Genomic DNA, 21,706 nt, shown 5'->3' on the forward strand with positions numbered 1-21,706 from the left:
CCCAGGGTGGCCGTGCCCCGGGGGCCCCCAGGAGATGGCAGCAGCCCTTCGTGTTCGCGTCCTCTGGTGGGAAATCTGCCCTCGGCCACCTCCCCGGAGGCCCCTCTCCTCCCGGGGCAGCGACGGGCAGCAGGGACAGCCGGGGCCTGCCCGAGGTGGGAGCTCCGGGGCAGAGCCCCGCCGCGGGCCGGGCGCCCCCGCACGGGGCCCATCGCTGCCCGCTGCACCCTCGCTGCTTCGCCCCGGCAGGAGGGCGGCTCGGCTGCTGAGGGGGGAGAGCTTTGCTAGCCCGGGTCGCCGTGCCCCGGCCGGCCGGCCGTGCCCTGTCTCTGCAATCGCTCACCCACAGGACCAAAACCTGCCCACGCTCTCCTGCCCCGGCCAGGCACGGCGGCAGGCACAGCAGCGATATTTCCATGCATCTTAAATGGAAATGATGATGATCTTAAAGGTCTTTTCCGACCTATACGATTCTGTGATTCTGTGATTTATCCCGGAGCGCGGCCGCTAACACATAACTGAACCGAGTCGAACGCCAGTTTTGCATGAGTGAATTTACTTTAAAAATGTACAATTTCTGGAACACGACTAGTCAGCGGAGACACCGCGTGCTTGTGATTCCCTCGTGTGCTGGGGTACCTGGGATGGGGCACAGGGAGCGGCACCCCAAGCTGGGGGGTGGGAAGAGGACGAGCAGCCATGCCCCGGGCTGGGCGGTGACTGGCCCTTCTCAAAACCTGCACCCACGTTGGAAACTTTGTCCTCTCTCGTCACTGGCTGCCCTGATTTTTCTTTGTTTGTTTGCAGCATTTTGCAAATATTGCACATCTTTGGGTTGGGTGGGGGTTTTTGCATAGCAGGAGTAGGAAGCGAAGGCAGGAGTGTCGCTCCCCACGTGGCTTTCCAGTTATTACTTGGCTCTTATGCATAAGCCCTGCCCTGCCCCAACCTTCTGCACTGCAGGTATCACATGTGGGCAAAACCATCCCAGGAGGATGCAAGTGCACCCCAGAGGTATCGGTGACCCTCTCCTGTCACGGGGAAACTGCTAATTAAGGTGGCTAAGTGGAAATGACCAAGGGACAAAAGCAAGTGCTACGACTGCCATGCTGTCGTGCGCTAATCGGAGCTGTGCAGCAGCAGCCGGCAATGACGGCACACACAGAAAGCAGGGGCAGGACCACCCGCGCCCCAGCACCCCTCGCTGCTTTGCTGGGTGCCTCTGCACGCATGCGGCAACCGCTTTCCCCACCGCAGAGCTTGCACTGGCCCCGGTGCCACCTACGCTGGAACTGGGCCATAACATTGAGGCCAAAAAGCCCAGCTCCTGTTTTTAATGCCTGGGTTGCTTCAATGACCGGTGGTGGGCATCTGCCGTCTGCTCCCCCAGGGAGCACACCCGCCCCCCGGGATTTCTGCACGCCCCTGCAGCCAGTGGGTCTTTCGTGAAGTGCTCTGCGTCCTCGGAAGAGAGGAGGCTGCTGTAGCTGTGCTAAGAAAAGGCAGTGATACATCCCGGTTCTGGGAGCGGCTGCTAAAAATAGCAATATCTGTATCTGGAGAGCAGAGGGAGGAGGCAGAGCTCGGGGTCGGCTTACAGGCAGGGCGGCTGGCAGGCAGAGCTGGCAGGCAGAGCGCAGCCGGCAACGGCGTCGGGGGCAGCGGCTGTTTCCCAGCACTCAGTGCAGAAAATGGTTCACTATTCCCATTTAGCACGTCCATGATTTAATGCTGCAGCTCTGGCGATGGGTTGTGGTGTGGTTTTGTTCATTAACCAGGGGCAACGTAAAGCACTCCCACGAGTGACTGGCCAGCTGGGTGCCGGAGGGCAGCGCGTTTCCCACCTCTGCTACTGACTCTTCTCATCACCTCGGATGCATCTTTTAGTTTTTTGGGGCATAACCAACCTCTCTCAGCATCCTGGCCGTGTTACTCACCTCCTGCAGAGAAAAACCAGCTCCCTCCATGGCCAAGGCTGGGCACACGAGCGGCTCGGTGCTGGAGGTGGGATGGGGAGCCCCCAAACTCAGCCCCAGGCGAGCTTCGCCCCAGGGCTGCCAGCACGCTGCTGGAGAGGGACGTCTGCAAGCCTGCCCCGCGCCTGCCACAGCGGATAACGCGGGGACTTTTCCGTCGATGGCTTTGCATCGGGCCCTTGCACAGCTTCTTGGGCCTTTTCATCCCAGACTCTTCCCGTGGGTGGACTGACCACGCTAATCACTAAATGCTGACCACAAGCCCGCAGGATGCTGTTGCCCAGGCAGCCGCTCCCCTGCACAGCAGTGCAGGCAGCACGAGCCGTCCCGTCGTCCCCGCCGCCAGGAGACACCCTATGGCCGCAGCCCTGTCTCCAGGATGGTGCTCAGCTGCAGATTCGCCATTCCCTGCCTGGAGAGCACGACCTGGGACTGCTATTACTCACACTGGGATTATTTTAACCCCAAATCCTTACTCTAAAGACAAGCTCCCATTTCGATCTATAGGACGGTGGTGGGTTTGCGTTCAAATCGAGGGAGTGGGGCAACCCAACCTGCACAGAGAGTAGTCTCTTGAGAGGTATGTAAAGATGCTTCATAATCCCAAGTGAGGTAGCTGAGCGGCGTGGCCCCGCTCCCTGACGGGAAAGGACATGGTCAGCGGGGGCTGTGGGAGGTGGGGCTGGAGCCGGGACGCCGCCGGGGCCTCCTGGCCCCCAGCCCTGCTGCCAGGCACAGTGTATTAAGACAACCAAGTTCCTACTTTGTCGTCAGAGCACCAGGATGGAAAAACAAAGGCCAAGGGCCCAGAGAGCAAGCTGCGGGAGAAACTGCACCCTGCTCTTGCACCCTGGGCAGATTTCAGGCACTGGGGTCTTTTTTTTTTTTTTTTTTTGCAAGTGCAAAGACTAGGCTCAGAGTTGCAAGAGCCAAACCAGAGGAGGGGGCAAGGTTGGCCTTAAATTTTCATGTCACTTCATCTGCAGAACATGCCGGGGACCCATCAGATACATAGGTGAGAGAAATGCTGCGTTCGGGTTTGTCTTCCAGTGCACTGGTAGGACACAGCCGGGCTCGGCTGGGCTCAGAGAAGGTCTTTCATGATATCCGATGGCAGGGCTTCCCCCGCCACATTCGCAACGCCCAGGCCCGACCTTTTCCGCGTGACCAGCACCATCACCTGCACCGTCCTCTTCAGCCCCGGCTGGCAAGCGGCTCCGTCGCCCAGGATGGCCAGGGCAGCGCGCCGGGGTGAGCTGCCGGGCGCCGGGGGGAGTTTGTAGCACTTGGGGTAGTTACTGAAACACTCAAAAGTGTCGTTGCAGTTTCTGCAAGCCCCAGGGTGGTCACCGAACCCCGGGGACGGGAAGGGCTGGAGCGCAGCGCTCGGGCAGCCGCAGCAGAGGAGGGTGCGGATGGCCTGGAGGAGCACCATGTCCTTGGAGAGGAACTTCTGGAAGTTGGGCTTGAAGAGCAGGTACACCAGGGGGTTGTAGAGCGTCGAGGACTTGGCAAAGATGGCCGACAGCACGAAGGCCAGCGCCGGCACCTGGCTGGCATCGCCGAAGACAGCCCACAGGGCAACAACGGCGTAAGGGGTCCAGGCAGCCAGAAACCCCAGGCACACAGCAATGCTCAGCTGGAAAAGACGGAGATGGAGACGGCGCCGTGAGCCTCCTGCGGCACACGCGGGATGCTGACCTGCCCCCCACAAAACTCAGCCACGTGCAACGGCACCCCGGCCAGTCGGTCACATCCCCAGGGAAAGCGCTCGGCCTTCTGGCCCCGTCACGCTGGAGCGTCGGGGTGTCAGGCATCCGGGCAGCGACTCAGCACGCCCCAGTGTGGGCGCATCAACCTGCACTCGCTTCGGGCGACTCACACCCGTCCCGTGTGGGAAACTGGGGCACTGCCTCAGCCCGCCGCGCAGACGGGTACGAAGCACCCAATGACCCAGCTGGGACCGGGCCAGCGTCGGACTCCAACAGCCTTTTGGCAGCGCTCAAAACCCCTCCGGCAATCTGCGTGCCGGGGTGCAGACTGACTGAGAGGCTCTGGAAACAGGCCACGCTCAGACCCCCCTCCTCTAAGCAGACACGAACGCTTCCTTTGAGGCCACACTTGCAAGCTGTTTTCTTTCGTGGTTTGTTTTTTTTTTTTTAAAGTGTAGCCACTTTTTTTTTTTTTGACATATCCTTGGTAAATTATAGTATTAGCTTGTAGTCTGGGGAACAATGACTCATGCAAGCTCCTTTTATGATCTTTTCCAATGTAATTTAAAATGAAAACTCCTCCACCCGATGGCTTTAAACGAGGAGAAATGTGTTATTACCCACACTGATACAAACACCTGGAGAATTCATCGGGAGCGCAGACACCGCTGGCCGGCAGAAGGGGTCCCGCTGCGGTCGCCTGCCCATGGGGCAGTGGGCTGGGGCAGAGGGCACCCCGAGACCCCGCACCACCCCGAGCCCTCCCCTACCTTCACGACCAGGCTGTGCACGCTGCGGGCTCTGCGCTGGGGGGACGTGTGCTGCCTGACGGCTCTCCGGGACACCCGCACCGTCCAGAGGATCAGCGAGTAGGAGACGAGGATGAGGAGGCAGGGGAGAAGGTAGCAGAAGATGAAGAGGGCGAGGATGTAGAGCGTGGCCTCCCTGCTCGAGGCTTTCCACGTGATGCAGCAGGCTGTCCCGTAGGGCTCGGGGCCATAGCTGCCCCACTCGGCCAAGGGGGCCGTGGCAAACATCAGGGCGTATGCCCAGACGCACAGCAGCAGCACTCCGGCATGGCAGGGCGAGAACTTGTTGCCTGCGGCAGAGGGATCGGTGTGAAGATGGTTTCCCGTGGGCGAGGGGGAGCAGAGAGAGGGGCTGTGACCCCGAGCTGCCCGCACCTCCAGCGCGGGGGATGAGGCCAGCCACCCTGGGACACGGCCGGGGCCACCCGGGCAGGGCAGGAGCTGCTGCGCACAGCATGGCAGCGCTGCAGCCGTGGAGCGGGCAGAGCCGCACCAGCGCTCAGCCCCGCGCCCCGGGACACACGGACATCCTCCTGTCCCCTTGAGCAGGCGGCCAGAGCAAGGAGCCAAGAGAAACGTAAGGGTTTGCCCCAAACTGGGCAGCAAGTGGCAGATCAGCGGTGCCGCTCGGCTTTAGGAGGAACTGCTGGGAGGTCGTGTGGCTGCTGGTGGCACGGGGGGACGCTGCACCCACGGCCCCACGGGCAGCCGGGAGGGAGGGAGGAGGCAGGCTGCCTGGCTGCAGCAGCCTGAGCACGGGGCAGGGACATCTGGCTCCAGGACTGCTCAAAGCCATCCCAGACACTGGCACTTGAAGGACCTTTTCCTCTCTGGCCGACTGAAGCACTGGGGAAGGTGGTTTTTTAACTTTTTGTCCCATCCCCCATCAAATCTAAAAATCCCTGATCTTCTAAGAGCTCAGTACTAAATCTTCAGTCATACATGGGAGTAACATTTTTCTTTGAAACTAAGCAATTAAAAGCACATTGAGATTAGCCATTCCCTCACAGAAAATGGGCCAGGGCATCATGAGGAGATAAGCTCCACGTGCCAGGCTGCCAAGCACTGGCTCATCTAGAGAGCAGAACCTGCGCAGGGAAAAGCCACTGGTACCTGGGCTGCCTTTTAACAGCCAACTTTTATCTTTATCTTTCCTTCCACCTTTTTAGTGATCTCCTGAGCTGTTGTGCTGGCACATAACCAAGGTGACTCTGCTCCAGCGTCGTCCTTGAGGCACTGTCAGCTGCTGGGGACAAAGCACGCTGGCGGTTGGCAGCAGCCGCAGGCTCGGGGCAGACAGGCAGAGAGTCACGGGAGAGGGGGTAAGGATGCACCCTGGGGTGCTGGTCTGTGAATCAAATAGTATCTTTGATTTCCCATTTTATTTCTATTTTTGGTCTTTAATGCAAAGTCTATTCTGAAGATACATGCTAGATAGAGGATTAGCAGCTGAGCTGAGGAAATTAAGAAGCAACTCCAAATAGAAGCAGCTGTAAATGTGTAGGGGACATCCCTGGGTCCCCTCGCTTCCTCAGGTGCTCTCTGCAGTGCATGCCCTCCACAAAGAGCCGGTGCCCAAGCTTAGCGCTGCAAACATTCACATTAGCTCTGCGGAGGAAGTCCAGGTGAAAACAGGGCTACAGAAGCGAGCTACAAGGCTGCAAACCCAGCCCTCCTGTATTAATTATTTCAGTGAATTAAACACATTTGGCCTATGGCTCTCCCACCAGGGACAAGGGAAAGCGGCTCTTCCCTGCACTGCCAGAGCCTGTGGCTTCCCAGATGCAGAGTCTGCTCTGGCCTAAGCTCAAATCTCTGTATGTATGTTCAAAACCCTGTGACCTGCTGTGATACAGCAGCTGGGACTTTCTACAGAGGGAGGACAACCCCCTTGATACTTTTGTGGCTGATGCTCCTGAGCCCTAGAGTGAAGCAGGCTCTGGAGGCAGGGACGGCTGAGAAGCATGCACAGGTCAAGGGCACAGGGTGCTGGGGCTCCACAGTCACAGGCAGGTGGGGGGCAGAATACACAAGTGATAAAAGCCTTCAGAGTCTGCTGCACCGGTGTATTGCCTGGGAATAGGCTGCCCTGGGGCAAAGCTTTCTCAGAAGAGGTGGATCTCGCCCAAAAGAGAAGGAAGAAAAAGGGTTACATTAACAGAGAAGGGTGTATGTATAGATCAGATAACGCATCCCAGCACCTACCATATGCTGGGTAACAGACCTTCAGGCAGCAAACCGTGCTGAGCACCGTCAGGCTGGTGAGGCTGCACAGCCCAAACAAGACCCCGCAGAAGGCGTAGAGGGTGCACACCGCCTGGTTGAACAGCCACCTGCAAGAGAAAGCCTGCGGGTAAAGGCAGCCCTTCCCTCTGCCCGGGGCAGCTGGCTGACAGCCCCTGCCTCGCGGCTGGATGGGAATTTTCTGTGCGGTCCCTCCTCCGGAGGAAGGCTGGGTGCTTCCCAGCCCGCTCCCCTGGCAGCAGTGGGTGGTGGGGCATCAGCCACTTGTCCCACACCAAAAGCAAAGCCGACTGCGTGGGGCGGCTGCAAAGGGCTGCACGGATATCAGCGCCTGATTGCCCAAGAAAGCATGGGCATGATCTTGTCCCTAATTTGTTCCCTAAGCGTCGCAGTGACAGGCAGAGATGGAGCCATGGGTGCGGGAGCTGCCCTGGTCCATGCCGGCGCACACCACTGCAGTGCCCGTGCCATGGGGGTGCCGGCTCAGAAACCCACCACCAAACCGCTGGTACAGCAAGTCTGTGTGGTAAGGTGGAGGGGAACAGCAAGCCACCCTGCTGTGGGATGGACGTCTGTGAGGTTACACGGTGCCCCAGTGCCGCCAGCCTGACTCCTTGGGTCCCTCCGGACCCCTGTCAGGGATCTCCCCGTTTCAAGATAAGGTTTGCAAACTGCACCCAGGGCCATTGGCCAGTGCAGAGCCACTTCCACAAGGTACCTGTGTGCAAAGAAGGAGGAGGTGGCCAAGGGGAAGAGTGTCACTGTCATGCTCAGGTCACTGATGGCCAGGTTGACGATGAAGAACTCAGCAGGCTTCAGCATGGACCTCTTCTGATAGGCCACCAGCAAGAGCAGCGAGTTCCCAGAGAGGGACATGATACCTGTGGGGAAGGCAGAGGAACAGTGCTGTATGTAACAGAGCTGGGAAAGGAGCCAGGATCACCTTGAGATGTTTGGAAGCAAACAGCGGAGATGTCTACAGAGGGTGGAAAGGGCTCCAGGCTTCCCTCTCCAGAGCGGGCTGAGCAGGGGAGCCCACGGGACCCGCAGAGCTCTGTGAGCACATCTGGAGCTGCTTTACATTGAATTTGATCCCTTCCCCTTCCTGAGATCCTACAGAGGTGTTTGGTAGGAGGGCAGTGATGGGATGAGACTGCAATGGGCTCCGGGTGCAGGATCTGGCCTGAGAAGAGTCACTTCTTCCAGCTGGAAGGAGCAAGGGGGGCACTTCCTTCCAGCTAGATAAATAACGGGAGCTTTGTGCGACTGCTCTTCTGATGTGAGGCCAAGGAGCTGGGCCCCTTCGCCTTTTTAATTTCTTCCTGGCAATGTCACTCCTGTGAGTCCGTGTTGTCCAATATCATGGTAACAAAATAAACAAGAAGAAAGGCATTATGGAGATCAAGGAAAATCCAGACTAAACAAAAGAAGGCTCTTTGTTTGCTATTAGTGTATTTAAAACAACAGTGGTGATTAAAATTTTATAACAAGGGCTTTCTCTCTTTTTTTAATTACGTAATTGTGCTTTCATTGAAAAGCGGTTTCAGTGTCCTCAGAAGGGGAATCTTTGCTGCTCTTGGGGCAGGTTGGGTAGGACAAGAGTTTCTCCCTAATGGATTAGGCTGTAAATTAAATATCATGTTAAGCACCAGCTTCCAAAGCTGCTGAATGGCCAGCACTGAAGTTCCTCTCAGGAACAGGATTCCCATGCAAGACCTGGCCAAATCCAGGGCTTTGGAGGCTTTAGAGTCACTGGAGGGTAGAGTACCGAGATGTTTGTCCTTGCTCCCAGCCTCGCGAGGCGTTCTTCCCACAGAGCTAGTCTCACATCTGCACTAAGTACATTTGATTAGCTTTACTAACTCCTAGGAGCTGCAGGCGCCTATACGACTGCTGGCAGTCCCAGTGGCGTGAGCACCCCTTGGGTTCCCCATGCTTGCAGGCATGAAAAACTTCTAGCATTTGGGAGACAACATGCTCAGGGCTCAGCAAATTGGACAGCTTTTCTTTGCCCATCATTCACTTCTGGCCCACACCAACCAGGTCTAGGCCACCTCAGAGCACGTCCCAGCCCCTCAGTTTTGCCCGCTGGCTTTTCAGTGCCACTAACGCCAAACCACAGGACATTCACCAGCATCTTCTGCGGAAAGCAAGGGCCAGCTGGAGGGCCAAATCACCTTCAATAGTCATGAAGCTGGCAATGCTAACAGAGTCCCTATCCGTCTCACATCGGGTGGCTGCAGTAGGAGTTACAGCATGTTCCTCAAAGGTTGTTCTTTAACTTTCCAAATATTTAAAAACATAACTGGTACTTGCAGTTCCCCTGAGAGGGGAATGCAGTCACCAGGCTTTGGCCAGATCACCCTTTTGAGTAAGGTGGGGAGGGCTAACGTGGGAAGGGCCAGTTTGGTTATTCTGCTAATGGCTGAACACTTCTGGAAGCATCAGTGACTGCAAAAGGCCTGAATGTCTCTGGCAGGCCGGCAGGCACCTGGGCTGCCCGCAGCAGGGACACAGGTATCACAGCCTGTCTTTCCTTACCAAAGACTAAATAGAGCGTGCCAAAAATCAGGTCTTCTCTCTCCGATAAGGTGGAGATGAACAACGAGGCATTGGACGTATTTCCCATCTGCAAAGCAAGATACAAATACCAGTGAGAGTGAATTTTGGCTAATGAAGGAGTGCTCGGCTGCCTCTGTTCCCAGGGAGGACAGCTCTGCGACACGCTCCTGGCACGGTGCTGCAACCAAGCCAGCAGCGTGCAGCCCTCCGGCCCCACCACTGCGGGAGGTGGCTTTGTTAGCGCTGCGTGCAGCACTGACCTAACCGGCTGGGCAGGGGGCCGATAATAGGATCAGGCTGGTAATCTCACTTGATTACCATTTCTTCAATTACAGATTTTTACTGATTAGCATTAGCCTTTGGATCTAAATTTTCTTTGCAATTCTCAGCCTTGTGCTGACTGCAGCAGGCGCTGCGTGTTTGGACATGGGGACCGGCTGCTCAGAGCTGGAGGCTTCGTGTTCTCCGAAGTCCCCCACCTCCTCCAGGCTTGCCCCGTCCTTCACGTGCCTCTGCCTGTCCCTGTGCCCACATCAGCAGAGAGACTTGGCCCAAACTGCCCTTGCGATGGAGCCAAGACCTGTTCATGTGCCATCCCGGCAGCGTATTAATTGCCTCTACTGTGAGACACGCGCTGTGTGTGCCGAGAAGGGCCTGTGCAGACAAGGGGACTTGTTACAATCTGTTCGTCAAACCCCAGCCCAGGAGACCCCACAGCTGGGGACAGAAAGGAATTGTCACCGCAATCATCACTGCACCTGGCTGGGACCTTCCTCCTTCAGCTGTAACTAAACCTGATCTGTGCTGCCAGCCGTGCAGGCGGTGAAGAACTTGAGGGTGAATACATGTATTAACAAAAAAAAAATAGTAGTAAAAAGTCATTCCCTTTCTTGGGGTGCCTGACTCAATCATTGAGTTTTATTGGCCTAATTAGTTTCCCTGTTATTTCGTGCAGCTGAGCCAAAGGTTCCCAAGTGCTTAGGAAGTTAATAGGGGGTAGTAGAGCAGAACAGCAGACATTTCAGTATATTCACTCCCTTCACTGATAACAAATAAATGGAAAAATATTTTGTTCAGGTGAAGAAAAAAAAAAGAGAGGGGGGGAGAGAAAATAATGGTTTAATTATATGTTTCGATAGCTGTTAGCTTGCTTGCTGGGATGTTTAATGCATGCAGTATTCCTGCCTGCTTCCCCAAGGTGCAACCTGCACGCTGTGGGAGAACCGAACACAGTGCCCTGCCAGGGGCAGGGGCTGGGGAGGGGAAGGCAGCTGGGGCCAGCCCGGGCACGGTTTAACCCTCACAAGTGGCAACGGGCTGCTTATTCCTGCCCCGTAGCCTAGTCTTCATAGGGCCGTGCTGCGAGCTGGAACAGGGAACACATTTGGCCTTATGGGGAGGAGGAGAATAAAAATACTGTCCCAGCACAGATGCCTCCCTGACCTCTAACTGCCATGAGGCGGCTTGGGACTATCGAGTGGGCCAAGAGCCGTGGGAGACGGAGCCTTTCTTTCCATGAGTTGCTGACATGGACTTCACAAACAGAGCAACTGCCCTTGTTATCTGTACCCGGTTGAAAATGCCCGCCTCACATCCAAGGCTGCATTCAGACAGATGGAGCTAATTACTTGAAGTAATGAGTAAATTAGCTTTGAGTGTAAATTTATTTTAAAACACTAATTGGTGTTAAACTGCCAAGAGATCCTGCCAATAGTTCTTCATTTTCTGTGTTACTGGCCCATACAGCCAAATATCGATGGACCACGGTTCCTCTGGCCTACTTCATGGCTTTCTTGGGTTAGGTGGGCACACAACCTGTGGGATGTTTACAGCTCACATAGTCCCACTCGCTACTTTTCAGTGAGCCTATCTCAAGCATCTGATGTTAAGCAATCAAATATTTTTGTGGTCGGTGCCTACATACCATGAGTATGATGGAGTTGTGTCTGCAGGCCAGGCAGGATGCTGGTTAATTTAGTCAATGGGAGCTGCAATGGTCATCCGTGGTTCTCGGTTCACTCTGTTGAACTTCTGGCCTCTCTGGATGGTTCCTGCTCCCCTTATGAACAGAGCTGGTGGAAAGCAAGAGAACTGGTCTGTGCAAAACAGTCCTGGCAAGTATGTGTACTACACAGAAAGAGGTGTCATGCACTGAAGACAGAAGGAGCAACAGCAAGCCAGGTTTTGGCTCGGTCACTCTAGTAGACGTGGCCAAAGCCCTTGCACTGCTGGCAGACTCCCACATCCTTGAGACATGTTTTGCCCAGGTTACTGGTTTGACAGCTTGATGCAAATGTGATTTTAAATTAAGCTCCATTTACATCATCCTGCGAAACGGACAAGGCTCTCAGGAAGCTGTGTGGCACACTTGCCTCCTTTCCCAACTCATTTATTGGCTTTTGGCGATGCGAAAGAGATACTGGACTAGTTTGAAATGCCCCATCCTCCTGCCTGGGTCTGGAGAGTCTGGTCTGTGGCACTGTATGGACATCATGAAGGCAAACACACACAGCCAGGAGGTCTAACCACTTCTGTTTGGGTTTCCTAGTACAAAAGAGCTTCCTGCCACCATCTTTCACTTTGGAGAAGTGACCACCACACCTGGGATTTTTCCAATCTTTTGTTGTGCAAAACAAAGCATTCATTTAACAACAGCGTGCGCTTTACCAAGAAACTAAACTCCAGCTATTATCTGCCGGCTTGGAAGAGGCTGCTGGCCCTTGGGGTTTGATATGCAAGCACCTATGGGAAAAAGCACCAAGCAGTGTGATTGCCCAAGCAGGCTGACAGCCACACAGCTAGCTTGCTACTTGAACATATCAAATGTCCCCTGTCTTGTTACCAGTACGTACAAATACCGGACAGCAACTTCTCGTACGTCATTACTTGTATTTATGTACATGCACTTGTGATGTTCACCCTTAAAAATTCATTACCGTTTAATAACTGCCTGATAAAATATGTAAGGAAAACATTAATGTTTGCATCTTAGAGGCTTCCTACTTTAAATAATATAGTGTTGGTGTCGGAGCAGCGAGCTGAGTTGGAGGACTTCTCCTTGCCAGCCCAGCACACACTTTGCAGGTGCACGCTCCCCCGATCTGCTTTTCCTTATGCTTTCCTGGCTGGTGGACGTTGCTCTCTCAGTTCTGCTTTGGCACTGGGGTAGCCTTGGACCACTCTAACACATTTGAATGCTCTCATTTGCATGATATAGTTCAGCTGCATCAATTTGCTTTTCTTAGCAAACATAATTCACAATGTGCTTGCTTTACACCCCTCCTACCCTCTCCCTGTTCATCTTGCCTGGTCACAGTGCAGAGCACCAAGCCCTGTCAGCGTGGTCCCACAGCAGCAGATGCTGCTCATGAGAAGGTTATGAGAAGTCACTGTAACCTCCATCCGCTCACTTGGGCTTTCTAGCTGCTCTGGGCAGAGTGCAAACACCCTGGTCATCCCTGTAAACGTCTACGCAACATAATTACCAGGGCACGCAAGGTTGGAGTCTGAGCAGCAGTGGGCCAAGGTCCACCCTGAGCTCTGCTTAGAGGGAAAAGGGTTTAGGCAGGAAATTATCCCAGCTAATATTAACTTGGGAAGCTGCGTGCCAGTCCTCAGCCTGCGCTGGATACCTAAGGAAGCAATTCACTGCCTGATCTTTCTGCGCTTGCACCACACTAAAAGTGTCCCAGAGTAACTCAGTTCGCTCAGCGCGTCACCTGCTCGCAGGCTTTCACTTACAGGTTTATGTTGAAGGTGACTGTCCCCTCTCTGTGTCCTCAGCATGACTGATGGCACCTGCAGCTCCGGGAAGCTCCTCCCTGCCTGCCCGACCGAAGCAGTGGGACGTGCTGGTGTCCAGCCAGGGTTGCCTTTCCCCTTTGCTCCCCAGGAGCTTGGGGAATTGAGTTGACAGGAATCCTGAGCGAAGCCCCTGAATCCCAGACAGAGGCACCAGCACAGAGGTGACGCCAGGCAGCTTTAAGCTGTCCTTCCTCGCCCCAGTCTGTGCTGGGCCCATCTTTCAGCAGATATTAAAGAAATAGCAAAACTGTTGTTACCTTTTCTGGGAGCTGGGTAGCCTCAGGCACTGTGACTTTGGTGTGCTCCCTCTGCAAGGGCAACCTGCAGAAACCAGCTCAACGGCTGCTCTCCCGCGAGGTTACACCTCAGTGCAAGCCAGGCTCTGGGCATCGAGTACGCACTGCTTAATTGCAGAGAGACTACAAAATCATTCAGGAGGTGAGCACAGTGGCTCTGGAGGTGGGACATGATTGTTTTCTCCCTTTACAAGATCAGTCATTTCAATAAAGGATGTTCCTGGATACCTGGTACTGACCCTGTGACGTGAGCCCCTTGCAAGCACTCCAAGTGCTTTCGCACCCAGGATTCAGGCCGAATCTCTCCCTTTATTGACTGTCCAGTGGAGACTTAGGTTATCCCTTGCGATTTTCACTGACAATCCCGACTTGTTGAACACAAGTGCTGGAGATCCCTAGCAGGAAAAAGGGAAGCATTTCCCAACCTTTCTTCACCTGCTCTGTGCAAATCTTGTCCCTAGCCTCAAATCCTCGCCATACTATGCACTGACTCATAAAGAATAGCAAAATAAATGGGGCTTGTGTTCAGGTTTTGTTTAAAACCTTGTGAGTCATTTTATCTTAAGAAAAAGCAGCAATGGCAAATCTAGGCTTTAGTGGAAGACTAAAGTTTGCTGGCTGCAAGACAGACAACTAGGAGATCTAAGGCTTTAACTGAAGAGAGCAGGCAGTACTGACAGGATGCTGCGGAAAAGCTATCGGATGAGATTTCTCCATCACAAGGAAGCAGAAAAGGTTGGAGCCCAACTTCTCCCTTTTTCAGGCCACCCTCTAAAAGGTTTGTGAGGAAACGGGCTTTCTTCCTCACCAGCACATGCAGGAACAGACAGACCAGGGTGAGAACATCACTCCAATGCATATTCATAATTGTCAGGGTGAAAAAGCTGCTTCAGAGTATTTAATTTCACAGCTAATGAAAATCCAATCTCAATGTGTTTTCTATGATGAATGCCCGTAGAAGCCCACCTCTCCCTTCCTTGTGTGCCAAAGCATTTTAATTGATGCTAAGGTTAAATTTATTAGAAAACCACCAAGTTATTAGACCCACAGTATGGCACTGTGGATGTGGAAAGGGAAGGAGGGAGGAGGGTTTGCTCCATATTCATCAGCTGCTAAGTTTCTCTTCAGAATTTCTTGAGACTCTTTCTTTCCCCTTAACCACAAGCAGATAAAAAATGGACAGAGCTCCCAGAGGCGAGCTCCCATGCTCCCATCCACATTGTGGATGCATGCACTAAGATACGAGCCTATGCCTTTGGGATAAATGCACACACCATCAGGCTAGCTCTGTCTGGGGCACTGAGTTACACCACTTGTCCATACAAGTACCTTCAGCGTTGCTTGTTGCTCTGACCATCCCTACACACATCAGGCTGCAAGGAAGGGAGCTGCAGTTTCTGGTGATGAGAGCCCTGCAACGGTGCAAGGTGGGCAAGACCCAGCCCAGGGGTCAGAGTGCTGGAGTGATGTCCCAGGCTGCAGAGTGGCACCCAGGAATGGGACTGGGAGTCACTCACCCTGGCAGCAAAGTTGGTGCAGAGGAGAGTGAATCCAGCAGGAGAGGAGGATGTCGAGGTGCTGGACACTGGCAGCTCCCCTTGTACTATGGGTGGGCAGGAGGACATAGCGCTGGTGGTGAAAGGGGGCTGCTGGGTTCATCTCCTCCACAGAGCACCTTGGATATAAATGCTTCACAGCACAGTGAAAACAATCTCCCTCACTCTCCTGTGCTCTTTGGAGGGTAAAGAGTGTCCGTGGTACAGGGACAGGTGATTTATACCTCCCTGTACCAGACCAAGTGACTCTGGCCATGAGAATGATGTCTTTCATTAACCTAATTGGAAACAACCTTTATTTAGGGCTGAGCAAATCATTCCTGAAATTCTCATAATGCATAGTTCTCCCCTAGGCCATATTTCATTCTTCCTCAAGAGCCCTGGGAAGCAGACGTGCTGAACACAGCACACGCACACCAGCTCTCCGAGATGCTTCAGCAAAGCATACGTGTATTAAGAACATGGAGCCTGGGAAAAAGGAGGGACCATGGTCACACAGCTGCACTGGTGACAAGCCAGGGCAAGGCCCAGCATAAACCGTCTGGAAGGAATTGTTCCTGCTCCTCAGCGTGCATGCACATACGCAGCAAAGGAAGGCGAGAACTGGCAAAGCTTGCAGGACTTCATTTCCTTCAGAACTCTGGCAGGTCTCCATCCTGCAATACATCCCGGGAGCTACAGATGTCCTGTGAGATCAAGCTGGCAAAAAGTAACCATCATCCAGGGGAGAGGAACTTCTGTTTCTGATATATTACTTGGGATAGGCCTTATTTTTATGGGTGTGCTTGAGCTATTTGTAAAGCACACATCTCTCACTGTAATACAGAGAATGATAAAAATGCATCTCTTGCACTGATAGATATGCTGATGTCATTGACACGTGGACAATAAATATGGAGAGCTATCATTTTTCTGTCTGAAAGTAAATAATAAACTAGGATCAGTACAAAAACTATTGCAAAAATCTCAGACTTTCCCCTGCTGCTTTCACCGGTGGTGCACTTATTTGAGCTCCTCTGTGAGGGGGATGCTGCGACCTCTTCATACTTGGCCCCAGGAGGTGCTTACATGGTCTTTACCCTTGTTGAAACAAGACGGTGTGTAACCTGCTTCCCTGCCAATTCACAAACCTGTTGTGGTTCTGCTTGCCTGCTGGAAACCTGCCCAAAGGCCTCCCTCTCTCTAAGATGCTCCCTCAGGTAAGCGTGTGAAGGAGGGGGAAGCTTGCACAAGCCTTTCCCTGTGCTGTCGTATTTAGTGGAGAATCACGAGCTGCAGAAGCATGAGTGCAGGTACTAAACACATTCACACTAATTTCTGACAGAAACAGCTGCTGGAGTTTTCTTCCAACTCAAAAACATTTCAAAAATGTGACTATGCTCAATCAAGACTAAATCTGTAACTCCTCTGGGAGGGACTTCAGACGAGAATGTCTCATTGGGGGCTACCCAGCCGGCACAACACAGCCCTTTAAAATCAAACTGCTTGGCCACGTAGTCTTTGGGCATACAAAGCTGCTGTCGAATTTGATTTAAGCTCCATTGCTCAGACTCTGTTCTGAGAAGAGACAGACTGTGAAAGCTCCTTTCCCCTCAATTTAATCAGACTTCAAAATGAGATGAAGTTTTCCAAGCAGCTGCTGCCACAGGTACATTACCAGGAAACCCTCATATTCTGCATCCCAGACCCTATTCTTGTGCTCACAGGAAGAATCAAACCTAAACCTACATCCCATGCCATACCTGGCATGGCGGGACTGGCCTGATCACACAGACTCTGGCTGACTACCTGAAAAAACATACATTTTATTTTGTGCGATGGTTGGTTTTGCCCTCTCCCCCTCCAGACTTGGACAGTTGCTCTTCTTCAGTCAACGTGCCACAAAGCCAGAGCCTTTCTTGGAGAGGAGGAGGAAACCTGATGAGCCTGGAAACTCAGCTGACATCCCGTCTCTTTCAATAGTAAATAGCAGAATCGATTTCTGCAATTCCTAGCACAGGAGAAGCTTAGACACTGCTGCCTGCCTAGCAAATAAAGCAAGCCTTAAAAAGTCATAGAAGAGCAAAAGAGCATAGCACAGTGATTGCTCAGCATGTGAAGGACAGATTGCAGTGTGAGAAAAGGCAGCCCTCAGTCCCCTACCTGAAATCACTTTGTAGATTACAGAGTTTTCCTGTGCCAGGGCTGCCAACCCCCATCGGTTACAGACAAAACAAGTCCACTTTCCACCCTGCTCTGTTAGCCACCCAGGACTCTTGCAAGCCCCTTTGAGAGGGGGTGCAACCCCATGCACACGTGCACCCTAAAGCTCTCAGTGAGATGCATCACTCACACAGATGCACCAGTGCCCAAGGCCGCCCGGGCGGGGAGCAGAGGTGGCACCCAGGGCTGGCACTGCCGGTCCCCCATGCCCACCCCGGGACACGCATGCCCCGGTGTCGTGCTCCAACACCCCCCCGGGGGAACGTGTGTCTCTCAGCCCCGGGCACGCAGCTAGCGGGGCTGGGTTCCCCGCCCTCCTGCACCTGGGGACGCCCACGGGGACCGCGTCCTCCCCACACCCAGGGCCGGGGATGCTCGGGGGCACCGTGTCCCTCCCGGGGATGCTCGGGGGCACCGTGTCCCTCCCGGGGATGCTCGGGGCAGCGCCTCCCCCGCGGCCGGGCCCCCCTTACCTTTCCCGGAGGAGTCCCCCGGCGCAGCCCGCTCCGCTCTCCGCCGCCAGAAACTTGCCGGGGCTCCCGCGGCAGCTCCGCGGGGCGGGGCGCAGGGTCCGCGCCCGCGGGAGCGCGGCGGCTGCCACCGCGGCTCAGCACCGGCGGCCGCGGACAGCTCCGCTCCGCCGCGCCCTGCCCGGGCTCTGCCCTGCCCTGTCCTGCCCGCACCGGGCTCTGCCCGCACCGGGCTCTGCCCTGCCCTGCCCGCACCGGGCTCTGCCCGCACCGGGCTCTGCCCTGCCCTGCCCGCACCGGGCTCTGCCCGCACCGGGCTCTGCCCTGCCCTGCCCGCGGCGATGGGCACGGCCCCCGCGCTGGGGAGGCTGAGGGACGCCGTCCCCACAGCCGGGGCAGCTCTTGTGCTGCAGGGCTGGCACGGTCAGCTCGGCCCAGGCACCCTCCTTCCTCTGCACCCTGCTCCCCACCAGGCACTCAGCCCAGGCACCCTCCGTCCCAGCTGCACATCCCCACTGCCTGGCGTCAGAGCCGCTATTTTCATAGCACGGGAAACTGAGGCACGGGGAGTGTAGTTTAAAGCAGCACCCCGTGGCCTCAGCATCCCCAGGCGCTCTCTTCCCTCCCCTCGGCCACCATCCCACCCCCCAGGGAAGGCAGGCTGGGAATTCACTCACCTCTCCCTGAAGACGTGGCTGGCCACCCGGCACGACCCCATGCTGTGCTGTGAGGTGCTCCAAGGACATGCTCGGAGTGACAGAGGAGACGAGGAGGTGGGGATCGCTGTGCTGAGCCTGTTGCCAATCAAAGCTGGGTTTTGTTTTCCCCAAAATCTTTCGACCTGTCTCTGCTTGGCAAAACACGAGTCACGACCATCACTTAACCATGCGCTTTGTTAATTCTCTCCACAAAAAAAGCTTTCCCTTGGCTGCCAGTTAGAAATGGGAACAATATAAAAAATCCTGGTGCTCATTTTTAGAGCTCCAAATTTTGTCAAGACTGCTGATCAGCTTGGATTCAGGTGCTTAAATTTGCTTCAGAAAGGAACCCCGAAGCTCGAGAAATGGAGAGCAATGGCACAGCAATAGCCTTACGAACTCTATGTGCTCTGGAAAGAGCCTTCATGAGAAACATTTATGGACTAAACAGCTATGTAAATAGATACATACTGAGATTATTATAAACTGAAAGTTAGTTGTTGTTTGTGTTCCAGAAAGACAAAGGCCTCAGCCAAGTTTGAGGCCCCGTTGTGCAGTCCCCTGCACATGGCCAGAGTTAACCCGAAGAGCCCAACATCCATCAGGGAACGTGCCCCATTTTCTCCCTTTCACCTGGGATGGACCTGAGGCACGACGTTCAGTGACACGTGACACGCCAAGGGACACAGAGTCCTTGGCAGAGTCGCAAGCTCCAATAGGAGCAGCAGCACTTTCCACTCCACACTGCGCTGTACACAGGGACTGCAAATAGTTACTAAACTTTGTGGGTATGTTTGCACAATTGCATTATTTTTGTAGCATAGTTTCCTTGGGAAACAGACCTCCAGCTCAGTCTGTCTTTCCTCAGCAACACCCCTCCTCCCCAATAACATTTCATTCCATCAGCCATTCTCACCCAGATTTGGAAGAGGAATTGAAGTCTTTGAGATAATTTAGTTCCCGACTGGTTTGTGCAGTGGCGAAAGACCCAAAAGAGCTGGCTCCAAAGGAAGGTGAGACAGCTCAGCAGAGATGCCATGGACAGGCAGCTGATCGAGCAGTGCCCGCAGACCCCTGCTTGCTACCTCCTTTCTTGTCTGCGGGAGATTTCTCGAGAGAGATGGAGGAGCCGGGGCTTACGGAGGTGGTGGGACAGAAAACCAAACCTGCAGGAAACTAGACTTCGTAAGGTTGGCTGTTCATGGAACAGCTTTTTTCTTAAAGCCTAAGGACATGGTGAGCCGTGCTTAAACCCAGACCTACCACACTCTTTCAACATTACTTTTTTATGGCAACAGTCAAGGTACAGAGCGAGTCTTTAAAGGTGTACTTTTGAACTGGGATTTAACCAACAGGTTGATTTCTAGAAATCAAAATTGACCTGAAGCATAATTCTTTGCTGTGAATCCTAGAGATTTCAGTATAGCCTGTGTTATCTCAACCATCTAATTTTGTTTTTTAAGCTCTCCCTTCTTCTTCCTCCCTCTCTCCCCAAAAAAACAACCAGAAAGAAAGAATGAATATTCACGCTATCAGTTCCCCAAAGGAACAAGAGCCCCATCAACAGAAAATGACCACGGGACGCTGGCAGCATTACAAAGACAACAGAAGAGGTATGTCAAACCTACACAATGTCACCTGTCCCAGACCTACTATTTCTGCCTGCCAGCCAGGAGAGTCTAAAGTGGAGAAGACTTGCCAAGCAGGTTACAGTCTGTGATTAGGCAGGCAACTCAGAGAGCCCTGTTCCCCTTTCAACACCAACATTAATCATAGCATTGGGACTGTAACCCTGTTTCATTTTTCTCTGTCTCTCCCTCTCTGCCCCGTGGGCCACAGGCAAAGGCTAACCAGAAGTTTTTGATTCCTCTTTGGTCACATCCTGAAGACGTCTACACTGTCTGTGTTAAATCTCAAGACTAAAAGTACTTGGTTTTGCTCCTAATCCACTGGAGCCCATTTGCACCAGCTGAGGTGGCTTTGTACATCAGATCCTGTTGGTCTAAGGTCTCAGTTTCCAGCTACGCCTCAAAAAGGGACCAGGGTTTAACTCTCTAAATGCCTGTTTAAGCCTGTTCTCCTGTCAAGAACACCTTCCCTGTTGGAAGATACTTTCTCTAGATGCTTTTGTAAGTCTGTGCTAATCAAATCAAACAAGCTTTTTCATGTAATTAAACATTTAGGTTTTTAAGCATATGATCACAGAATTTGCAGCATAATTGCAGAAAACTGCGGGGAATGGCAGTGAGCCCAGGGACAGGGGAACTCCCCTGCTCACAGGTGAGCCAGAAGGACATTGCAGCAGCTGGTAGGACCTCCCCTTTAAAAACGCCAGCCTCCGAACCTAGGAGCAAGAGTTTCAGCTTTTACCTTTGAAATAAAGCTTATGGGCTGTTTTTCTTGCAAAGAACTTCAAAATGGAAACAAACAAATGAAATCAAATTATTATGGCTCTTCAAAATGGGTATCTGGGCTCTTCTTCAGCCAAGGGAAGCTGGTAGGGGAAGAAAATGCACAGGCACATGCACACACCTGTGTACACATGCTACATCTGCCTGTCCAGAGGAACCCAATAAGTCATATTATAGCCAAAGAACTACACGACTCGCCCCCTAAAGCTTTCAGCCAGCTCTACACGCAGTGACAAAATCTACGAAAGTTGCCTTGTTTTGCAGCTGCATCAATGAAATGTTATATTCACTGCTGCTTGCTCAGGCTTTCAGCCTTTCAGGGCAGGTCTCTGCTTCCTCAGCATGCTGCTCTCCCCCCGTGGGGCCGGCTCTCCTGCTCCCCAGCTGGCCCGGCAAGGATGCGGGTATCGCTTTTGTACCAGGTGAAGAAGGGACAGTGCAGCCCAGCTGCTACCCATCGGAGGTGCTTTGCAGCGCTGTGTCCTTGCTCAGCCTCAGCTTCGCATTTCTGCAGTCCAGATGGTGGGAAGTAACCTGAAACTCATATCCCTCTGCCTTTTAGAAACTACCAGCTCGCCACCAGATACGGACCCTTTCATGGGAGCACCCCATTAAAATGCTGGCAGCACAACTCTGATAGTGTTGGCGATAAGGAGGAGACGAGACTTTGAGACCCGCTAGTCTGGCTGCATTTGGACTTCCTTCCCTGTGGTTCTGCCCCTGTGCTGGAAGACACTGACTGCAAGAATTTGTAAGCATACCAGTGCGTTCAGTCATTTAAACTACAGAATTGTGCACCTAATTTGTATGTGCAAATACTACAACCTTTTCCATGCAAATGGCATTTTGACACACAAGTATTCATTATGGAGATGTGTGTTTACAGTTAATTTACTTGTGTAATAACTGTACATGGAAAGTAGACACACAGCCATGCCTCTCTTCCGCATATCAATCCTGACGCTG

General features: G+C 53.5%; 1 protein-coding gene across 2 annotated transcripts; it reads right to left on the reverse strand.

The window, feature by feature from the left end:
* Nucleotides 1–550: 550 nt before the first annotated feature.
* Nucleotides 551–20,411, reverse strand: LOC142417025 (opsin-5-like). Of its 2 annotated transcripts, none has more exons than XM_075517279.1 (7): nucleotides 18,309–20,411; nucleotides 11,228–11,375; nucleotides 9,283–9,370; nucleotides 7,460–7,622; nucleotides 6,703–6,830; nucleotides 4,459–4,787; nucleotides 551–3,615 (listed from the first exon to the last, which is right to left on the reverse strand). In XM_075517279.1, exons 2-7 carry the CDS (start codon nucleotides 11,228–11,230, stop codon nucleotides 3,061–3,063), a joined length of 1,266 nt encoding a protein of 421 aa, XP_075373394.1. In that variant the 5' UTR covers nucleotides 11,231–11,375; nucleotides 18,309–20,411; the 3' UTR covers nucleotides 551–3,060. The 2 variants fall into 2 exon arrangements, with proteins under 2 accessions (XP_075373394.1, XP_075373395.1); XM_075517280.1 differs by lacking the exon at nucleotides 18,309–20,411 and adding an exon at nucleotides 13,365–16,671.
* Nucleotides 20,412–21,706: the final 1,295 nt, after the last annotated feature.

This window comes from Mycteria americana, chromosome 14 (assembly GCF_035582795.1).
Source record: "Mycteria americana isolate JAX WOST 10 ecotype Jacksonville Zoo and Gardens chromosome 14, USCA_MyAme_1.0, whole genome shotgun sequence".
NCBI lineage: Eukaryota > Metazoa > Chordata > Aves > Ciconiiformes > Ciconiidae > Mycteria > Mycteria americana.

Coding starts and splice junctions, on each gene's coding strand:
- LOC142417025 (XM_075517279.1), bottom strand. Junction 6,831..7,459: donor TCCTCCTTCTTTGCACACAG/GTACCTTGTGGA, acceptor TTTCTCTTGCAG/GTGGCTGTTCAACCAGGCGG. Junction 4,788..6,702: donor GGTCTGTTACCCAGCATATG/GTAGGTGCTGGG, acceptor CCTCTGCCGCAG/GCAACAAGTTCTCGCCCTGC.